Source organism: Phodopus roborovskii, unplaced genomic scaffold (assembly GCF_943737965.1).
Source record: "Phodopus roborovskii unplaced genomic scaffold, PHOROB, whole genome shotgun sequence".
Classification (NCBI taxonomy): Eukaryota; Metazoa; Chordata; class Mammalia; order Rodentia; family Cricetidae; genus Phodopus; species Phodopus roborovskii.
The window spans coordinates 888332-911654 of NW_026125820.1; the positions used below are offsets into that span (position 1 = coordinate 888332).

The 23323-nt window shown below is 41.1% G+C and overlaps 1 protein-coding gene across 1 annotated transcript; it reads left to right on the forward strand.

Annotated features, from left to right (window-relative positions):
- The first annotated feature begins 22622 nt into the window (after positions 1-22622).
- LOC127217760 (PRELI domain-containing protein 1, mitochondrial-like) lies at positions 22623-23036 on the forward strand. The gene is made up of 2 exons (XM_051178761.1): positions 22623-22911; positions 22945-23036. Exons 1-2 carry the CDS (start codon positions 22623-22625, stop codon positions 23034-23036), a joined length of 381 nt encoding a protein of 126 aa, XP_051034718.1.
- Positions 23037-23323: the final 287 nt, after the last annotated feature.

Below are 23323 nucleotides of genomic sequence, written 5' to 3' on the forward strand. Positions count from 1 at the left end.
TATATATATATATAATTTTTTTCTGATCAGTAGGGTGGTTCCTCAGGAAAATGGGAATCAGTCTACCACAGGACCCAGCAATTCCACTCTTAGGCATATACCCAAATGATCCACATCTATGCAACCAAGGAATCTGTTCAACTATGTTCATAGCAGCATTATTTGTAATAGCTAGAACTGGAAGCAACCTAGATGCCCCTCAACTAAAGAATGGATAAAGAAGATGTGGCACATTTACACAATGGAATACGACTCAGTGGGGAAAAAACAATGGAATCTTAAAACTTGCAGGTAAATGGATGGAACTTGAAGGAACCATTCTGGGCATTCTATGGGACCTCTGACAGTGGAACCAGTATGTATCCCTGGTGCACAAAAGGACTATGGGAGCACATTCCCCATGGAGGGATAGTCCCTTAGACTAGAGGCAGCAGGGAGGAGGGCCTAGACCCTATTCCAAATGACTTGACAAATTTTGATGATCCTTCCTGGAAGGCATCACCCTCCCTGTGCAGTGGTAGGGGGTGGGGTGGGGGGGTCAGGGGCATGGGAAGGATGGAGGGAGAGGGAACTAGGATTGATATGTAAAATAAGAAAAAATAATTAAAAAATCATTTTTGGTTGCCATGTACAATGTATAGTCTATATTGTATTAATGCAGATATATGTTACCTTTAAAAGTTTATGTATATTCACAGAAAGGGGACCAGACTCCAATGAAAACAGATGGTCCAGATAATCCAGCATCTCAAAATACCTCTGTTATGAGTGTCCTCAGAATTGTGCATTCAGAACAACTTCAAGGCCAAGATCAACAATTATCCTGATTTTTCTCAAGGTTTCTCCAAAGATTACCAGCACCCCCAAACAACAGGAAGTAGTCTAACCAAAAAAATTGGTTATGCAGGTTTATTATAATTTAAGGGGGGTTGATTACAATGTATCATTGGTAATTCTCAGTAAAAAAAAAAGCTAAGCAAGAGAGGTTAGATTGAAAGATCTTTTTCTGAAAACTAGGGGAATATAAAAGTGATATGATAAAAGGGCAATGATTGAATCTACTTTTAAACTGAAAAAAATCTATTAGTCTTAAATATTTTACATTGGCATGGATTTTGGTTTATTGATACAAATTTAAAGTTAATTTTATTATATTGTATGTATGTTTCTACTCTTAGTTAGGACATTGTGTGTATACAGTTCATTAAAAAAACATAATGATAATTAAAAATACAGATTAATAGTCATCAATAATAGTCAAACTTATAGTTATAGCAGGTATGTTTTCAAGATCATACAGAGATATATTTTAGATAGACAAGTAGTCTTCAAACACTTCAAAGACCTATAGAATATGCATTAAATACATTTAATCATATAAAGCTTTTTATGACAATGAGATATGTTCGCTCCTGACAACACCATTCTACTTCAGAGAAGATGGTGGGCAAACTTCATATGGAGTTTGTTTTCTTCCTTTCAAGGGCTAACCATTTGGCCAAAGAAACTGCCCTTGCCTCAATTGCTGACAGTATATAATCAAACTGGACAAGTAGGACACGAAAGAAAATGACCGCCAAACTTTGCCAAGAAAAGGTAGAACAGTCCTTCAAAATCCTCTGTTTCTCAAAAATGTTTGTCAGATATACCAGACTTGTAGGCCAAAGTTGGATTCCCCAACATTACAGAAAAACTAAGAGTGACATTAGTTAACATTTTGCTCTTTTGGGATCTTTGATGGAGTTAAAGACTAAATAGTTAAACTTACAGTTTTCCTTGGTTTTGATAAAAGGTGAATTAGGTATAAAACTTTAGACTCACAAAGATAAGATAGATAATAAAGTATTTTCTCTAATTTTGCCAAATACAAATGGAATGGGTATACTAACTAATTCTTACATGACAACTTTTTTTTTTAATATATACAATTTTACTATGTTAAAGTTAAAACCTTCCTTTTTAATTAGACAAAATGGGGAAATGCTGTGAAACAATCTTTATGCATTGAAAGTATGTATTGTTCTCATTATTAATAAAAAGCTGGTTAGCCAATATTTGGGCAGGAAGAGGTTGGGCAAGATAGCCTGACACAGAGAGAATTCTGGAAAGAGGAAGGGTGGAGTCTGGAGTTGCCAATTGATGCAGCGAGAAGCAAGATGGGCATGCTGTACTGAGATAAGGTACCAAGCCATATGACAAAGTATGGATAAGAAATATGGGTAATTTAAATGTGAGAGTTAGCTAGTAACAAGCCTGAGTTATTGGCAGAGCATTTATAATTAATATTGAGTCTCTGTGTGAGAGAGGCTGCCAGCACAGGAAGACTCAGCCTACAATCCCCCAGCCTCCATCCCTACCCTTATCCCCTAGTGCTGGGGGTACAGGCACACATTGTCATGCCTAGCTTTTACACAGATGTTTGGGGTCCAAACTCAGGTCTTTGTATTTGTATGGCAGACACTTTACCTATGGAACCATCACCGCAGTCCCCTGATTCGTGTGTGTTCTTGTGTGTACATGCAGGTACACATATGACATATATATATATATATATATCAGAGGACAACCTTGTGTGTCAGTCCTTATCTTCCTTCTACCTTGTAAGCCAGGCTAGCTGGTCCAGGAGCCTCCAGGAATTCTCCTGTCTCTACCTCCCATCTTTCTGTAAGACACTGGGATTACAGATATATGCTATCATACCTGATTTTACAAGTGTTCTGGGGGTTCAAACTCAAGTGCTCACGCTTCCATTTGAGTATTGGCTTCACCAAAGTCCCAATTAAAGAGAAATCTCTGATTGTGGCAATGAACATGGGTTTTAGTGTGTGTGTGTGTGTGTGTGTGTGTGTGTGTGTGTGTGTGTGTGTGTGTGTGGGGGGGGGGCTGGAGAACTAAGGCATGATAGACTCATCTATCACTGAAGCTTTATAGTAGGGTACAGATCCCCATAGCAGAGTTGTCACTAGGAAGGTGAAACTCTGGCCTGTGAGAAATTCCTGGAGTCTATATTCTTTGATTTATACCACCTGACACTGGTGGTTTGGAAACCTGGGGCCACTGTCACCTTGGATGAGAAGTTGAGAACAATATCAGCAGTCATATTCCTTCTGAAGATCAGAAAGAATAAAGTTCATGGGGACACACCAGGTAGCCCAGCAAGCAAATAAACTAAAAAGTGAGTAGAACAAGCTTTGATTCCTCTTCTAGTGATGGGCAAAGTTGGTACTGCCTACCTATATCAATAAATACCTAAGACCAATCAGGAAATGGCTTACAAATAACTCTCCAAGCCTTCCCACAGAATCTGCACCCGAGATGGTGTTGTTTTTCCCACCCAATGGAGGAAATCCCAGGCTTCTCTCAAATTTTGTTAACCAGTAGGAAACTTGGGCAGGAAATATATATATTTCCTATTATAGTGTGCCTAGCAATTTGAGATCCAGTGTATGGATTATCTCTCAGCTTGTTCAGGTTCAAAGTCCTCTTTGGAGAGATCAGGAAAGTACAAATGTCTCTGCAGCTGAGACAGGCCTGTAGTTACCCAGAACTCCTGCTTGGCACTCCTGGGAAGGCCTTAGAAGAGCTCTTCAAAGCAGTCCTCATAAAAACAAACACCTCCTGCTCCCTTCAGAATACAAAGAATACAAACTACAGAACTGCTCTGTTCACTGAACACAAGGGTATTTTCTATTTAAAGTTTTTTTTTCATTATTATTATTCCACATTGGCACCACTTACTAGGGAGCGAATGGCTTTCAAGTTGGGTTGTTTGAAACATAAGCACTTAAGAATCCAGGTGCTTAAAATTTCCCATCCATACAGCATTCATCTCAAAACCACATTTTTCCATATTGAAGCTGTCAGGTTGCAGGAAAATGGTGTCATTTACCACATTTTAAAATTATATGTGTTTATATAAAAGGATAATGAATAAAACGTCTCAGATCTTATTTCCTCTTCCAAACTTTTGGAAACAACTTTTGAGGAGTGCATCAACATTATTAATGTTTATAACCCAATACTTAGAAGGCTGAGATAGAAGGATTCAAAAGTCAAACAAGTCTGGGATACACAGAAAGCCACTATGTCTAAGGGGACTCAAACTCATGCTTGGGGTAGCCTATCAGAAAAAGAAAGAACTTAGGAGAGAAATAGCCTGTAAACCATAAGAAACAACCCACAGGATCCGGATTGGAGTCCTTTTATCTTCCAACAGAGAGACATCAGGTGTATGCTGTATGCTGTGGCTGTGTATCTAAATTGACATGGAAAGGTGTAGGGCAGAAAGTAGGTCATCCCAATACAAGGGTGTTATTTTGGGACAAAGTAGACAGAATTTAAGGTCTCAGTCTAGAGCACTGGTTCTCAACCTGTGGGTCATGCATGACCTCTTTGGGGGTTGAAGCAGTGAAAAAAAATTGATGGTTGGGGGTCACCACAACATAAGGAAGGCTGAGAACCACTGTTCTAGATAGAGGAACAATCCAACAAACTGCCTCTGACCTCTGCTGTCTGTTGAGAAATGTTTGCTTTTTGTTTTTTGATTTTCTTTGAGTTTCTACACTTTTTTTTTTTAAAAAAAAAAACTGGAGGCATGAACCCTTTACATTGGCCAGTAAACTGTGTCAAATTTGGGGAAGGCTGGACAGAAGCAATGTCACTCTGTCCTTGCTAAGGTTTTATGTAGACTTCCAGAAAGCAACACTGCACTTCTGCTCACAGAGAAGCATGCTGTCCCCCCCCCCCCCGCCACACACACACCTGGCCACCCACTCCCAGCCACTGAGGCTCATGGGGAACTTGGACATCTGACCTCTATCTGTAGCATATTCCAAATTTTAGTTGCTTTCCTTAAGTTTTCCTAAGCCTGGGAAATTACTGAAAATCTCATTTGACAATGTTTACAACAGCATTGTCCAAGAGAAAGGTAAAGGCAATCTACATACGTAATGTAAAATGTCCACTAACTACATTTTTAAACATAAAAAAGGTAAAGTTAATCTTTAAATAGAACTTCTTTCACTTTTTGTATCAGTCGTGTCATTTCAACATGTTGATGGCTCAGCTGGTGTGTGTGTTTGCTGCCAAAAATGATGACCCAAGTTTGATCCCCAGAATCCTCAGAATGGACTCCTACACACACAAAATAAAAAGTAATAAAAAAAATTGGGGGCCAGGCAGTGGTGGCACATACCTTTAATCCCAGCATTCGGGAGGCAGAGGCAGACAGATCTCTGTGAGTTTGTGAGTTTGAGGCCAGCCTGGCCTGCATATTTGTATGTTTATAGGATCAGGATATCATTTTGTAGCTCATTCTGGACTTGAGCTCACTTTGCAGTCCAGGCTCTTGGCAATCCTCCTGCCTCAGTCTTTTGAGTACTGGGAATCATAAGTATGCACTACCTCACCTGGGTCAAAGCATGTATTTAGCAATATTTCATTTAATAAGTGGGCTACAAAATCAACATCTTTATTTAGTTCAAAAGTATTTTCATCACTCCAAAATAAAATCAATACCATATCCATCCTATAGTATTTCAGGGTTTTTTCCTTTCTAATTCTTCTACTCCCTGTAGCCACCAATCTGCTTTCCATCTCCATAGGTTTATTTACCTGTTTTATGTCTCCAAGGTTCTTTCACAGCATAGCATGTATCATCAGCACTGAATTCCTTTATTATGGATGAACAGTATTCCACTGTATATATATCACATTTTGTTTATTCATTCCCTGATGGACATTTGGGTTGTTTTGTAACTTTTGGCTATCATGAATAATACCACTTATTTATAATATTAGGTACAACTATTTCCTTAAATACTTACTTTTAATTCTTTTGGGATTGCTGTCATGTAGTAAGTGAACATGACATTCTCACTTTTTCAGTAATATCTGTTATTTTCTTTTTGTTGTTTTAATTATAGCTATCCTAATGGGCATGAGATAATTTCTATTTTGTTTTTAATTTTCATTTCCCTAATAGCTGATGAAGTTGAGTGTATTTTCAGGAGCTTGTTGAACATTTATGTATCATTTTAAGTTGGAATTTTGTTATTTAAGAGTTCTATGCTTTGGATATTAGATTCTTGGTAAAGCCTTAGTAATTGCTAGTTGTGATTACCATTAATTATACTCAAGTCAAACAAAACCAGAAATCTCTAATAGAAATGAGACTATTCTGATTGATTTATAAACTTCCTTTATGTTTACATTACCATATAATCAGGTTTCTTACTCTAATGGAAAATTCAGGAAAGGGTGATACTAAAAATTGCTCACTGCTCTCTTTTAGAATATAGATTATTCTCTTCTAGGTAAATATTTAATAAATTACTTTTTGTCAGCAATTGCACTTTATGTTAGTATCAAAAATTATTCATTCACGATGGAGGGTGTTTTTTCCAATATAAAATTAAAATGTTTTGAGACAGGGTCTCATGTAGTTCAGGCTAGTCTCCAACTTGCCAAGAAGCAGAGACTTGTACTCCATTCTATTGCCTGAGACCTACATGCTGGGAACACAAGCTCCCACACTTGACTCTTCAAACAATTTTAATATTGAGGAAACTTCCCAGGCTTCATAGGAGTTGAAAATCGGGCAAGTTTAAGAATAAATAAAAATTAAGAAAATTTACTCAGGTTTAAAAAAAAAATCTGTTCTGATTTTATAGTTTAAGGCTATGGTCAGTATAATAAAAATAAGTTCTTTTCTAAACCAAATGGTTATAGCAGACAATCTTCTTGTTTACACAGAACTGGTTTCAAGTTAGTCACATGACTTACTTTGGCATATGAAATGGGAAGAAAGGGACCAAGTGCCACTTGTTAGTTGCTGGCATCTAACCCTCTATCACAGGCTTTTCTTATGGTGGAGTAGAAGCACTCATAGACATGGAGGCACCCTAACATTAAAGTATCCTGTAATGCTGAACTGCTTCCTGGGAGACAACTGCTCTAGAAAGCCTCTTGGAAGCAGAGTTGATATCATAAAGCAATAAGTTAACCTTTGTTGATTGAGGGATCTGAATGTTATGTTAAGATTTGAAAGTTTTGTATTATTGCTTCATAACACAGTGTACAGCTACTAACACGTTAACAGCATTTGCCTCCATATTTGAAATAGTAAGTAAAGTGACAATTGATATCTGCAAAACTGTGATGATTTTGAGTGTCTCTCACTCATACTAGAGATCAAGCCTACATACAGAACTAAATCACCTCTTTGCAAAACTTTCATTTTAAAATATTTCTAATGGGAATTGTGACTCATGCCTGTAAGCATGTCAGAAGGCTGACGTGGGTGTGTTGCTGTGAGTTTGAGTCCAGCTTTAGCAATAAAGTAAAATCCTGTTTCAAAAAGCAAAAACAAGCAAACCCCAGATTGTTTCTATGGAAAGGCACAGCCATATATAATGACAGGGTTTTTTGTTTTGTTTTGTTTGTTCGTTCGTTTTCGTTGTTGTTGTATTAATGGAAAGTATTAGGTTACAGATACGATAATGATAAATTATGGGTTCCTTCAGTCAACTTCTACAAAACTACTTCTAAGAATTTGAGGATATTTTGAGTTGTCACCACCACTAACTGAAGTTTTAAATATTGTTTTCTAAATATTTGCCTTTTGCAGAGATGTCATCTCAAATAACATCTCCAATTTAGAACTGGTCTCTCCTAGGTGATCTTTATTTTCCTTCAAAAGACAAGAGTTTGGAATGGTGAGGCAAGTGTTTATAGTGAGAGTCTGAATCTGTGTCTCTCACATCTTTTTTTGGACTAATTAATGGTTATGGAAGGTGGTGCTCCTTTTTGAAGAAAAAAAATAAGATTTTAGTGGGAGTGGAATGGGGAAGAGGAGACAGTCATCTGTCAAGAGAAGATGTGTTTAAGTACCTGTTATCTGTAATGAAGGAAGCACTTAGGTGTTACTATTTCACAATCACTTTGAAAGAATTTAAAGTGAGATATTTTCTAGTCTTGATGAGGTTTTCATTGGTGATCTATAAATAGTGTGGGTGGGGTGATGCCAGGGGGCTTGCCCCCCACCAAGACCTGTGAAAGGGAAACAATTTTCATTTCTAGTGGATTTCCTTCATTACTCAGTAAGGGTAGCAGCTTCCATTTCTGTTTGATTCAGTTCAACAAGTACTTTCTAGCACCTCTTAAATGAACAATTCAAAAGAACAAACAGAACAAATCCTGACCTTGAAGGAACTGACCGTCTGGCCATCTGAGGAAAACGTTAAATTACTTGTCTTCCTCAACTTTTTGCATACAAATCAAAAGCAAATATTGGTATGGAATCCAAACTGATAGTAAAGCCCTGGAACAAACAATCATCTTCAGTGTGCTGTGACTATTGAATTTTGTTTTAACACTAAAATGTGTTAAAATCAGCCTGGGTTGCTTTTTAAGCCAGTGATCAGATCTTTAGGAAACACTGCCTTTTTAAGCCAAAGACCAACTTCCCATGAAAAGTCCATAGTGCTGTGTTGGGCATCTTACAGAACTGTGAGAAAGCCAGTTTCTCCAGACCCTGTTTGTTCTCCAAAGAGCATTTCTATTCCTAGTAAGGATGTTTCACCATCCTTTTCCTCCCTAGAGTGCAGTTACAGGATTTCTGCACAGCCTGGGAGAAGACAAGCCAGTGGGCTTGTTTGTGAGGGGCAGTGAACATAAATTCAAGAAAACGTCCAGTCAGAAAATGGAGGTGAAAGAAATCCAATCTTCATGCCATCTCAGGGATCCAGGAGATCTCACTTCCAAAGACCCAGGACAGAACACCTGACCTCAGGTTAAAATTGAGCCTGCGATTGACCATGAGTAAGGAGTTCGATAAACCACTTGTAGTCTATTGCCAGCTACTCTGGGGGAAGCAGTAAAAAAAAAAAAAAAAAAAAGCAGTAACTGCTTGAAGAAATACGCATGACTGGCCCTAACACCGAAAGCTTCGCTCACAGAGGTCACTGTCACCCCTCTCCAAGCCGGAAATCATCACTGAGCTGAAACCACACACACGATGCAACTCCTCCATTAGGTTCTAAAGGTAAACATCGCGGGTGAGAAGAGGCGGAGAAAATTAGCCTGTCTTTTTCCATGGCGGTAATCGAATTAGCCTCAAATTAAACGTGTAATTGGTCCTCGCCGGATACATGAACAAAAGCCCCCATTGTCCTATGGCGGCTGCAGCCGTACCTACCCCGCCCAGGCCAGACCCTGTCGCAGGGAGCACGGCCCAGGGCAGAGGAAGAGCCAGAGCTGGGGGGGGGGGGTTGGGGGAGGAGCGTGCACGCGCTCGCCGTTCCGCGCTGCATCCAAGCTCAGCCTGCGCTGGGCTGGGTGGGCGGCTGCCTAGCAGCAGGGCTGTGCGCAGAGCGGAATGCGCGTGTCAGGGAGGAGCCGCTGAAGCTCAGGAGGTGAGGGAAGGCGTGTGCGCGCTCCCGACGCCCAGCCTTGCCGCGCCCCTCCTCCCTCTCAGCGCCCCGCGCCCCCGCCTGCTCGCCTGCCCCGCGCGTTCTCTCCTCCCTCCTCCCCGCCCCGCGCTCGCCCAGCCCCCGGAATCAGTGCAGCTGTCGCCCTTCAGGCTGCGGATTCCTCCAGTCCCTCCCCCGGCCGCTTCTCCTCCCAGAGCGAGCGCGCAGCCCGGCGCAGCAGCACCCACTGGTCCCGTCCTGTGAGCCCCGGCCCCAGCCGCCGCCAGCCTCGCGGAGTCGCCAACCCGGCCCACCCGCCCGGCCGCCGAGGAGCGGGAGGAGGACGGGACCCCGGCGCCCCCACCCCACCCCCGGAGGTAGGTTGATGTCGGAGGCAGGAGGATGCCAACTCACCCGAGGCCGTCTGCGGGCGGGCGGAGGAGGGGCGCGGGCCGGGGCGCGTGATGCTGCTGCGCCCCGGAGACCGTGGGGGTGGGGAGACGGCCCTCGGGGCGCGGCAGGCTCCGCAGTGAGAACGCCTGCCACCGGTAGTCGTAGGCCCAGTCACGGGCGTGGGTACCGAGCGTGGGGTCTTCCAGGCGCTCTTCTAGGCTCCATGCGTAACGGTGCGGGGGCTGTGGTCAGCGTGAGTCCAGGCTGCTCTGCTGCAGCCCAGCGCTCCCCACCACCCTCGCCTCGCCCAGCCCCGCGCCCGCGCAGGGTGGGGTAGCCGCCCTGGGGCGTCGCGCGCGCCTTAGCCTCCTGCCATCCAGTCTTCAACAGGTAAGTGTGGGCGCTGGGACCCTCGGGCCCTGCTTGGGGTAGGTGGAGAGGAAACCTCTGGTCACCCGCTCAGAGGGAGCCTTCCCTTTGTTTTTGTGACAGGAGAGGTGCCAGGTGCTGTCATCGAATGGGGGAGGCTGTTCGGAAAGCATTGCCCGTTATTTTTGCAGTCAAGCTAGAGCGGATAGGAGAGGGACGTGTGGGAGTGCTTTAGCAGAAGAGAAAATGGATTCGGTGCGGGGTCTTTGGGCGGAGATTGCGTTTTTGGCAAGATGGATGGTTCACAGTGCCCTCACCGTGATGCAGCACAATGCAGCAATATCGCAGCCTCCGGGCTTCTTACCGGCCGGGCTTGGCACAGCCACCCGGCGCCTGCGGCCCCTGCCCGGCCCCACCCAGGCCCAGGGCAGTCCTTTGCCTCTACCTTGTCATGCTGCTGTGGCGAGATGTGTTGTCGGGAGGGGCAGGTCATCTAGGGTGTGTGTGTGGGGGGAGCAGCCTTCGTTTTGGGGGCGACTCTTCCTGCCCCGCCTGTTGGCTCTGGGGGACCTAGGCGCGCCCTGCAGCACTGATGCAGGCCAAAGCAGCTGGCCTGCGGGTGCGGGCGGACGGGCGGGCGGGCGGGAGTCTGATGCTAAGGAGGGACCAGCGCTGGAGGGAGGGGCTGCAAAAGGACGCGACCCAGCCGTGTACGGTGGCTTTGGTACATTCGGTGTGGATTCACAGCTTTTCTGTGCATCGCCCATAAACCATAGCCACAACCTAGATAGGCATTGATTCCATCATTTGTGAAAAGTTGGTGCTTATTAATGAGACCATCCCAGCCATGACGTTATAGTTCCTTGCATTTTTCCTCTAGGAAACCATCTTTGAAGTGAAACGATTTTTTATTTCAGATGATCATATGCTCCTGAAAGCATTTATTAAAATATAGTATTTCAGTGGTTGTTCTAAAAGAAAATTTTATGTGATTCTTTTAACTTGTTTTTTTTTTTAATTTGCTTTTTCTGCACGCCAAGTGCAATTATTTATTTTTATTCTCTATTAAGGATTTATTGATAAATGTCGTGACTGGTAGCAAATTAGTTGACTTCAGAACCAGACTTGTAGGTACATTTTAATAGATGCTGCTGGGGACATGAGTTGAGGCCTCTGACGTTGCTGTCTGGTGAGATGATTCCCAGTATCATTTAAGTCTACTGGTACACAAGAGATGTCCCTTTAAGCTCCTGCTTCTGTATTTCATTTATGAGGTATAAGGTAGCAAGTGGGATAAATTTTAAATGTCACCCCAGGCTGTCCTAAAATGTAAACATGAAAGGCAGACTTCAGATACTAACCGGAAGGTCAGCCTTTCGAAGCCACGGATGAGCCTGTTTAATATCTGATGGACCTGTTAGTACAGAGTAGAACAGCCTGGTGTGTGTGTGTGTGTGTGTGTGTGTGTGTGTTATGGTAAGTGTGTTGTGTGGTTTGTGTGTGGTGTCTGCATGTGTGTGGTGTCTGTGGTGTGTGTGTGTGTGTGCGTGTGGTATGTGTGTGGAGGGGTGATAAGTGTGTTGTGTGGTGTGTGTGGTGTCTGGGGTGTGTGGAGTGTGGTATCTGTCTTTGTGTGGTGTGGTGTGTATATGTGTGGTGTGGTGTGTGTGTATGTGTGTGTGTGTATGGTGTGGTAAGTGTGTGATGTCTGTATATATGGTGTGGTGTGTGTGGAGGTGTCATAAGCCTGTTGTGTGGTGTCTGTGTATGTGGTGTGTGTGTGGTGTGTGGTATCTGTATGTGTGCTTGTGTATGTGTGGTGTCTGTGGTGTGTGTGTGTGTGTGTGTGTGTGTGTGTGGTGTGGTATGTGTGGCCTCTGTGGTATGTGTCTGGTGTATGTATGTAGAGTGTGTATGTGTAGTATCTATGGTGTGTTTATGTGGTATGCGTGTGTACATTATTTGGAGCCCTTCATACTTAAGGGCTATTCAAAGAAGGGACTTAGCATTTGAGCTTCACGGCTGTGCTGGCAGTCTGCAGTTGTGTTTCGTAAAGATTTTTTGAGTATTGTGTGCATGGGTTTTGCAGACATTTTAGATTTACTGTGTTGTAAAAAAAAAAAAAAAATGCCCTGTGTTGAAGTCACAGAAGGTTTAGCTGTTCTAACTTACACAGCAGCTGCAGAACTCTGTTGGGTTAAGCACCTCTGCAGTGACCCAAACTTTCATCTGAAATAATGAAAAATATTGGGGCAGAAAATCTCTGTCCCTAGGTCATCTTTCATTGCAAGGGGAGAGGATCTCTGTGGTGTTATAGGAAGGGAGAACATTCTGAGCAAAAACCTGACACCAGCAGTGTCTTTGGCAAGTTTGCTTCTTTTGTCCTGATGTATGAAAGTGTGCTTTTCCACGTGGAAGTACTATTTTGAGAGAGAAGGACTTTACTACAAAACACATTTAGCTAAACATGAGGGGCAATCACCAGGTGTTTTTGTTTTTGTTTCTGGTTGGTTTTTGTTGTTGTTGTTAAAATAATTTTGAACTTTTCATTTTAAGATCCTATTTTTACTTAGTTGTTTTTGAGACAGGATCCACTGATCTAAAATTCAAGGGCTTAAGTGACCTTCCTGCTGCCTGGCTAAATAGTGTATTTTTAGGGATAACCTTACAGGCCAAGTTGTTGTTATTATTACTGTTAACTTACTAACTTTTGTGCTCAGCGGTGATACTCCTTTAAGAAGGTTGAGCCCTGGTGAACAGCTTTCTTTTAGGGACCTTTTCTATGATTCTGTGGATTTCCTTGTGTAGATTTGGATTGTTCCATAGGTTCCAGGCGTGCAGAACAACCTTCCTTGAGGACAGAGCAGGTGTGAGTGGTTTGCATACCTGCCTCTTGGTATATATGTGGGAGCATATACACAATGCCTGTCCAAGAATGTGATGTTATTGTCAGCCTCAACAGATGGTGCCAAGTTGTAGCAGGTTGATGACTGCTCTTGGTGGTATGCAAATATTGTGTTTACTCTAGAGCCTCACCATTAGTTCACATCAATATCTAAAATTTTTAATCCAGTTGATATTTGTGGAAAAAATTGCTTTATTTGCAGTTTTTTGATTACTGTGATGGAGTATTTTTATTTTTGACCATTTGGACTCTGTTCTGTGAAATGCTTGTTCAGTCTTTAGCTCACACTTCTTTAAAATGTTTCTTTGTTGGTTTTTAAGGTCTTCTGAAGGTAGCTTGCCCATTCTTCCTTGTAGATGATACATTACAAATATCACCTGCTAAGTGCTATTTGTGAAGAAAAAGCTAATCATCTTTTTAAATAAATTTGTAATTTTAATAAAGTCAAAATCTAGGTTGCCGAGGATGGTTTTGTTGCTGTAGAAAATTTCCCTAACTTTGGAAAGAGCAAAAAGATCTGAGCCCAGATCCTAATGTCCTATTCATTAGCCATGTGGCTGTGGCTAGGTGTGACTGCACCTCATATTGGCATACTTTCTTCATCTGAAAAAAACAAATAATTTTTACTTCCTCATCTAGTTATTATGAGACAGCAATGCAGAGTGCTGAGCACATAATGGGTGTTCAGTTCATTTGATTTTCTTCTTGGAAATGCCTAATCTGTATGAGCTACAAACTTTTTTGATAATGTTTGGCAATAAAACATAATGAAACAAAACAACAAAAATACCTGCCTGAGTACTTTTACATCAGAAGAACTATTGAGTTGCTTACTCTGACTTTTTTTATTACCAATAGAATTTATGTATTAACACAGGCTATAATGGCCACTTGCTAGAAACAAGCCTTTAATCGGTTTAGATTCTAATATGTGAAAATAGCATATAATTACACCACTTCATAAACTGTTCTTTTTACCCAGTAAGCGTTTATACTATTCATGTTCTCCCTTCACAGCTTCTCTGACATTAATTTGTATTATCAGTTGGATTTGGTAAATAGTTCTTGAATACATTCTTTGGCCAGGGTTTGAAAGTGTGATGGTAATATTGTAAGACTTAAATTTAAAAACAAAATTGTTTTATTTATTTATTTATTTGTGTGTGTGTATGTACACACACATGGCATGCTGTGGTGTGCATGCTGAGATGAGAGTCACTTCTGTCCTCTACCATGTGGGCTCTGGAGACCAAAGCCAGAATGTCATGGCTGAACCATTTCAAATGTCTCACATTTGAATAAAAATTAGTTTCTAAATCCTAGAACATTCTAGTAATATACTTATACACAGACACATACAGAATATACTTTATATGCTGTACTCCGAAGATAAACAAAAAAAAAAAAAAAAACAACCTTTGAATACATGACTTTGACAAGTTGTTCATCTTCTGTTTAACTTTATTTTTTCTGCCAGGATTTAGGGGATAGTATCAATAATGATAGGATGAAGCCACCATCTTGGGTGGCCCTTGAAGACAGTTTTCTAGTGTATTTGTTTTCAGACCATGTCTGAATATTCAGGTGCAGCATGTTTTTCTGACATATTCTTTACCAGCTGAACAGTCTTGGGGGAAGGACATGTTTCCTTCCTAGTCCTGTTTGATTCAAGGGGAAGGAAAACCTACATTCTTCATTTTTCATTGTATTTTTTAATCTGGAGTATATGAAAGCTTTTCTGTGGGTTATTGATAGTATTAAAATATTAATTTACTTCTTACCACTTTTTAAGTATCCTAAATTTTTGATACTGGCTGCTAGTGTACATGGTGTATTGCGTTTCTCCCCAGTAGTTTGTAAAGAATATATTCTTCCAGAAATTTGTGAATTAATATATCATTGTAACAAATACAAATTATAGAGCTGATAGATACCTTACTTGGTGGTGTGCTTGCCATGAGCCTGAAGTCCTAAGTTCAGCTCTCCTAACCCATATGAAAAAGTTTGTAATTCCATGGCAGAGACAGGTGGATTCTCAGTCCTTGCTGGTCAGGAAGTGTGCCCTAATTGGTGAGTTACAGCTCAATTAGACCTTGTTTTAAAAAAGGACAGTGTGGCCTGGAGAACTGGCTTAACAGTCAAGACCACAGACTGCTCTTGCTGAAAACACGGGTTCAATTCCCAGCGCACATGTGGCAATTTATAGCTTTCTGTAACTCCAGTTCCAGGAGACCCAGCTCCCTCTTCTGGCCTCAGGAGTACTGGGCACACACATATACATAAAATATTATAAAATACAATTTAAAAAAGGTGAATGGCTCCTGAGGAGCACACCTAGGGTGACCTTTAGGGTGTGTGTGTGTGTGTGTGTGTGTGTGTGTGTGTGTGTGTGTGTATGTTGTGTATTTTTATATGTATATATGGGGATTTTGTTTGTTTATTTGATTGATTTGGAAACATGGTCTTGCTGTATAGTTTGCTGTCCTAGAACTTGATATGTAGCTCAGGTTGGCTCTGAACTTGAAGTAATCTAATTGTCACAGTCTCCCAAGTGCTGGGACTTTTAGGCATGAGCCACCATGGCCTGGTTCAAAAATATTTTTAAATTTAAATATTTCAAATCATTTTATTACCAAAATAGTAGATGAATGTTCTAGAAAATGAGGATGTCTAAGTACTTTACAACCCATAACACTTAACATTTTGGTGTTTAATCCTCCCACTCCCACATAAGTCACTAATACATATAACCAGTCATCAGATCTTAAGCTAAGTCACAGAGACTTGACAGTCTGTAATCACATGATGTTTGCCAGTCTTCTGTCTGTAACGCATGGCAACACATGAATGCCGATTGCATTATTGGCCATAGTTAAATGTACTATGTGAATACTGTCTGGTGCTCTATTTTAAGAGAAGTTAAAAGCTGTAAAGAAACAGAAAATAAAATATATTCATGATAGATAATTCTCTCCAGTGGAAAAATACCAGAAATGAAGTCATTGGGTAATATGTGCTTTCTGTTTTGTTTTGAAAGGAATTCCCATCAGAGTTGGTCAGTTCCCTTGAGAGGTCCCTCTAAATGGTTGGACAACATCTGATTTTACTTTTTGTCTTCATATTTTAGAGTCATTGAAACAGCTATCCCTTAATATGTTGCTAACGGAATGGATGGAATGGACATGGTATTACAGTATTACTGTAATACAGTTTACTGATTTTAGCTTGGTTTTAGCTGTTGAAAGCATAGATTAGAATTTAGTTTTCTTACTTGAATTCTGAAGATAGCTTTTGATCTAGGATCTCTTTTAATAAAAAGCAATAGATAAGCCAGTTCTGTGATTCCTAGGACACCAAAGAGATAGCAGGGCGGGGCTGGGGGAGGGAGGGAGGGATGAGAAGGCTCAACTTTGTTGCCTTGGTCTTATGGCTGGCTCCGTTTTGACACATGAACCAGGGAAAGAGAGCAGAAATACCTTTTAATTGGAAAACAAAGCCCTTCCCAGCAATCTCCGTGGGTACTTTGGACTTGTTAGTCACATTTGGGGTGGGGAGGCTCCAGGAAATCATGATGTTCTCCCTGGTTTAAACAGGATATTATTCAAGAACAGTGATAACTCCTCTCCCAGTTAACGGGGAAGTCTGAACTGGACTGCAGTGGGGCAAGGCAGTGCTAGTTGGGCTCCTTTACACAAATAGGAGTTAGAAAATCCCAGCCTGGTGAGAATCTTTTCTTAGCAGGTGGCAGAAACCCATCAAGGGTTGGTGGTTGTATATCTGTCCTACTGAAACTAAGTACAGACCTCAGCCTGACATCTAGGTGCCTTGTTTACAAATACTGAGTCTGGACACTGAGGTTGCAACCAACCCAGGCATTGCTAAAAGGTGTCTGTGGCCCAGGCTAGGGGAAAGCAGGGAGCTGGAATGTGGCCTTGGCTGGACTTTTGAGTGCCTGAGAGCACCTGTCAGTGGTGTCCAGCGTTTATCAATCAGGTGGCATCTCTGAGAGGGGCCTGGTCCTTCTCACAGCACTTGACAACTCTGTGTTGTCGACTGTCCACGGATTCCCAACTTATCTCTGTGGTGGAACTGAGAAAAAGGCCTGGGAACAAAGACTTTTAGGTGTTGTTTGGGAGGAGAAACCCCAGCACATGACATCTACCAGGATGTGGTTGACCATTCTGGTTTGTTTCTGAAGAGAACTTCGAAAAGATTTTTGGTGAGTTATTTTAAAGGTAGGGATTTTGTGGATGATTGATGTGCTTGTTTTAAAATCAAAACCCACTGCTAAAGAAATTCTTGAATTACCCTGATAATCAGATGAGTCTCGCTGTGTTTTATTTTCATTTTGAAGTATGTTAGTGAAAGCATGAACACCAGTATTCAGTGGGGTTCTAAAAAATATTACTTGGTTCTTGAAAGAGAAAAATATAGTGAGAGATCAGGCTAGTTTATCTTATTTTAAAGAAAAGTTTTTTTTAAATCAGTTGGATTTTATATGTACCTTTATGTGTTATTAGCGTTTATGTATGTGAACTTATTATTAATCATACCATATATTGTTGCTGGGTTGCCCTCTTATAAAAGGAAATTTATTCTCATGACATTGCAACTTGCATGGGTCATACTTCAGAATTTCTCCTGGATATTTATTTTCTAGTTTTAAAACAACTAGACATTTCATGTAAAGTATGTATCAGTAGCTGGCCTGGTGCTGGAATGTTGAGCAGCTGTGCACAGCAAAAGTCTCAGATGTGTTTATTAGATACATTTTTTGATAGAATGGAATGTAACAGCATGTGGCTAGCCATTTTAACTTATTTTTGAGGAGTATTTAATTTTTTCCAAAATATTAACAGAGTGCAGCACTTGACTTTTACAAGATCTGTTGCTTTGTTCAATCTTTTTTTCATGGTAATAATGGATCACATTAAAAGCTAGAATTATTCTTTAAATACACCCAGTTAATATAGTGTGCTTTAAAAGCGCAGGCAGTGACCACCAGCCTAGTGTCCTTTAGGATTTGATCTTTCTTTTCCCTGTTTGAGCCTCCCTTATAGTTGATGTGAGTTTAGCTTTTCTTTGGGCAATAAAACAGGATGTTTCTTCTAAGATTGTGCAATATTCTGATATTTTTTGGGGGGACCAGTATGAGCTATATCTTTTGGACTAGGCTGTATCCACACAATACCAGGGATCTGAATTTTTTTTCCTAGCAAGGTTTGATGGGAATAAATAGCAGGTTTGTTGTGAAATGTAACATTATGTTACTTGATGTGTCTTTAGAGGAAAATAGGATGTGATTCCAGCAAGGCTAGATAGAAATGGTTGGCATGTGTTGGAGAACTGCCAAAAAATTGGGAGCAAGCTGTGTGACAGGCACTAATTAACCTTGGCCTGCCTTAAAATAGCTGGAGGTTAACAGACTAGCTTGAAAGTTGTCGTTTTACTTGAGCAAGATTGTTGTGGTAAATGAACTACCAAGAAGTGGGGATGGTTGCTTTCCTCTTTATTTTAGTGGTTTTTTTTGTTGTTGTTGTTTTGTTTTGTTTTGTTTTTTTTGTTTTTGGTGGTCCTTAAAAGTATATGTAGGCAAGTAATGATTCTGATATTTTCCCTGTCAGTTCTTTAAATGTTGGTGAGCAGTGAGGCATCCCATCCCTCCCCACTCATAACAGTACTCTGGTGCTCGTCTGGGGTTCCATATGAGCTCAGTCTTTTAAACTAAGATGCCTCCATGCAAATGGTGGATGTATGTTTTTACTGGGTTTATCAGTAATGCCTTTGTACAAATCTCACTTGTGCTGCCTTTCCCACAATTACCCATTTACTACAAAATATACTGGTTTTCTTATATAAAGGTTGGAGCCCTAGAAGTTAAAAAGAAATCTTGTATTTTAGATATATTTTTTTTAGGTATTTAATAAAGGGAATTGACTACCATCCTGTGGACTCCTACGTGTTTGTTTTTATATATATATTCACTGATGATTTGTCTGCAGTACTTGATATTGGCTGGTGTTGTATTATGCTGTTTAGTTTTTTTTTTTTTTTTTTTTTTTTTTTGTTAACTTGACCCAAACTAGTGTAATTTGAGGAGTGAAAACCTCAATTGAGAAAGTACCACCATCAGATTGCCCATTGACAAGTCTATGGGGTGGTTTATGGATTGGTGATTGATGTGAGAGGGTACAGCCCACTGTGTCACGTGTCCTGGGGTATATAAGAAAGCAAACTTATATTAATTTTGTAAGTGTTCTTTCAGTTCTTTTTTCAAGCCAAAATAGTAAAAACAAGGTACCTTAGGGAGCTGTCTTTAGAATGGGTCCTGTACAGTGTGAGCCTGTTGATGTCATGGTATAAGCTGGAAAGTTCTGTAGAGGTGGGAACTGCTTTCAAGGCTGCAAACAGCCAGTTAGTTTGAGGATTCTGCAGATAAACTGCTTTTTAAAATGCAGTATTTGTATTAATGAGCAGAAGTAGAATCAGAGCTTCTTATGGAGATGGTGAGTGAGCTCTGAGGGCTTCAGATAAACCAAGTTCCTCTTAAATCTTTAAATATATGAGATAGCATTTAGCAAATAAATACAAAGTATAGTAGAAATTTGAATCTAGATATATTATAATTTTATAGTTAGTTGGAATATCTTATGAATAGTTGTTCTTTATGTTTTTAATATATTCTAGTTTTTCAAGACAGGGTTTCTCTGTATATCCATGGCTGTCTTGAAACTCACTCTGTAAACCAGACTGGCCTTGAACTCACAGCGATCCACCTGCCTCTGCCTCATGAGTGCTGAGATCAAAGGCGTGTGCGACCAGCACCCAGCTCTGTTCTAAATTTTGCTTCTTTTGTTGCTTTCAACATTTCCATCTATGAAAGTGTCTTGTTCAGAGATTTAGTTTTATAATTATTATAGCTTTTGATCAATAAGTAGAATTTAGGTATGCTTTTAGAATGTATAAACATTTTTTTCAGAACAAAACACAGCTCCTGTGATTTGGGGGTGAGTGTGTGGCTGTGGTGGTGCTGGGCATCAAACGCAGGGCTTTGTGCATTTGAGGCTTTACAATTGACCTACATCCAACCCCAAATATCTTCTTCATATGTTTTGATCGTTCATTTTTAGTTGGAAAATGTATTTTCTATGGTGCTGCTGGTGGTTAGAAAATGAGTTGAGCTTATTGATGTCTACTTTTTTGTTATTTTTGTCTTTCTGTTTTCTTCTTGTCCTTCTGTTTTGATTTAAATGGGTCCTTGGATGATAGGAACTTTGAAGCTACTGAATAAGTACACTGTTACCTGCTCACTCAGGCTGTCACCCCTTTTGGTTGTGAATTCCTCCAACCTTACAGGATGTCTGTCGTCTTTTTGTTCTGTAATAGTACAAGCTTAAAAGATAAGGAACAAATAAGCTAATCATCAAGCTATTCCAGACATAAAAACTGGGGGTCACAGGGAACAGTCTCAGAGTGTTAGCTTGCTCTTTATGCAGTGTGAAAGTAGTTGGAATCTACTGAAATCTGCAGATGGCAATGGAGTGGACAGGTGAGGGCCACATGAAAGCCATACCATGGGGAGGTGGAGCAGTGAGTTGGGTCATGAAATGCAAGTCATTTGGATGCTACAGCTGTTGTTGGCCAGCTGAAAGTAAATGGAACTTGCTGGAATGGTAAGGGTTTTTGCTTTCTGAATTGGCTTAGAGCAGTGCCTCAGATGTCTATGAAAATATATATTGTAACATGATTTAAAATGTTAGATAATAGCCCACTTGTCCATATTGTAAATTTAAGAGGATAGAGTACCACAGGTGCCATACAGTTTAGAGTATTGATTCTGGGCCATGTTGTTTCTGAATCCCACTGCACTATGTACTAAACTTTATAACCTTGAGCAAGTCATTAACCCTTTTCTGCCTCAGTTACTATTCTGACTAGGTTTTATGTCAACTTCACACAAGCTACATTCATATGAGAAGAAGGAATCTCAATTAAGAAAATTGGGCTATAGGCAAGCCTGTAGGGCATTTTTAAATTAGTGATTCATGGGGGAGGGCCCAGTACTGGGCTGGTGGTCCTGGGTTCTGTAAGATAACAGGTTGAACGAGCCATGAGGAGCAAGCCAGTAGCAGAGCCCTCCATGGCCTTTTCATCAGCTTCTGTCTTTAGGCTACTGCCCTGACTTCCTTAGATAATGAACAAGGATATGGAAGTGTAGAAAAAAGAAATCTTCACTTCCCCAAGTTACTTTCAAATATGGTGTTTCATTGCAGCAATAGTAATTTTAACAAAACAGTTACCTTCCCTATAGGATGATGGAAACATTATGTAAACCAGATAGGATGGTTGTTGGAAATAAATAGGTTAATGTAAGTAGATTAATATAAATAAACTTCAGAAAAGAGAAGTGTTTAATACAAGTGGGGAAAGCAAAACATAAAGTGATTTAAATAGTAAGAGCCAAAATAAATAAGACAACACACACATGATGCTCTGGGTGGCAGGTACAAGGTTACCAATGATTTTTTGCTTATTTCTGTTTTTACCTGTGTTCTAGTACTCTGTAACACATACATACTTCTATAAGTTGGAAAAGTAAACTTTATTCTGAAAAGTGCCTATATCCCTTGCAATTAGAATGCTGGTTTTAAGAGGCTTGTAGTTCTTCAAAGCTCAGTACTTTCCATTTGGTGACAGCTTCCTTTTCATTCTCCATGCTTTTAGATTCTTGCGAAGATCCTCAGAGTAATGAAACTCAAACTTTGTAAAAAATTTTTTAAATGTATGTTTTTGCACTAATTTAGACTATTAGTGTAGTACAAAGAATGCAAACATAGTCATACCACTTCCATTTGTTTTGGCATTAGACAAGTTGTGAAATTCAGTATGATCTTGAAACTGGGGAGAGCTTTGAAGGGGAGATGTGTGAAAAGGAGTTGACCAGGTCTTCATCTCCAACTATCAGAGTGTCAAGACAAAGGACACAGTCTGAACATATCCTTTCTCAGGGTCTGGCACATTATGAGTACTCACTAGTGACATTACTACTGTTACTGCCCTAGTGTTTTCTTCTGCCTCCCAAAACTGCAAAAAACTTTATCAGGCTAAATTTGTTGCTAACACCCTGATGTTTTAACCTGCTGATCTTTAAGTGCTTAGTTTTAAAATTCTGTCTGTATATCACAGTAAGCTTTTTAATTTTATTCATTTTTATTTTTTAACTGTTTCAGAGTTTGAGACAGGGTTCCTTTGTGTAGCCCTGGCTGTCCTGGAACTCATTCTGTAGACCAGTTGACCACTAATGCAGACCACTAATCCCACCACTAGTGCTGGGATTAAAGATGTCCACCACATGCCTGGCCTCACAGTGGGCGTCTTAAAGATTTGTTCTTGCCCGTAGTCCCCTCATGGCGGCAGTAGGGACCTGGGCGAGGCGCTTGGAGACTAAGCTGCCAGCCTGGCGGGCGTGCACCGAGCCTTGTGCCCCCCACCCCCGGGGCTCTTCACCCTGATGCTGCGTGGGTGCTGAGCCTGCCCTGGTCAGGATGATGGTGAAGTATTTCCTGGGCCAGAGCGTGCTCCGAAGTTTCTGGGACCAAGTGTTCGCTGCCTTCTGGAACATCAACCACACCCGGCTGATGGTGGTGGAAGAACGGTGTGTTTACTGCATGAACCCTGACAACAGCGGCTGGGCCGAAATCCGTCGGGAAGCCTGGGTCTCCTCTAGCTTATTTGGCATTTCCAGAACTGTCCAGGAGTTTGGTCTTGCTCGGTTCAAAAGCAACGTGACCAAGACAATGAAAGGCTTTGAGAACATCTTGGCCAAGCTACAAGGTAAGGCCCCTTCCAAAATACTGGTTGAGACAGCCAAAGAGGCCAGAGAAAAAGCAAAGGAGACAGCGCTGGCAGCTACAGAGAAGGCCAAGGACCTGGCCAACAAGGCCGCCACCAAGCAGTAGCAGCAGCAGCAGCAGCTTGTATAGCTCCTTCCTCTCCCTTCTCATTGTACTTGACTATTAAAAATCCACCTCCAGCCCTCTCTGCCATCTGGTGGTGGGTCAGGGTGGTGTCTTGGCCCGCATCTGCAGTACACCCGCTCAGTGTCTGCTGAACCCAGCCTCCTTTTACCCCATTGGGCAGAAAGGTGCAGTGACTTGCCCCAGGTCACTGCAGTACATAGAAGTCATCCATGGTAGACTGTGCGCTCCTCGAGGGCAGGGCTCCTTGTTTTAGCACATAACAGGAA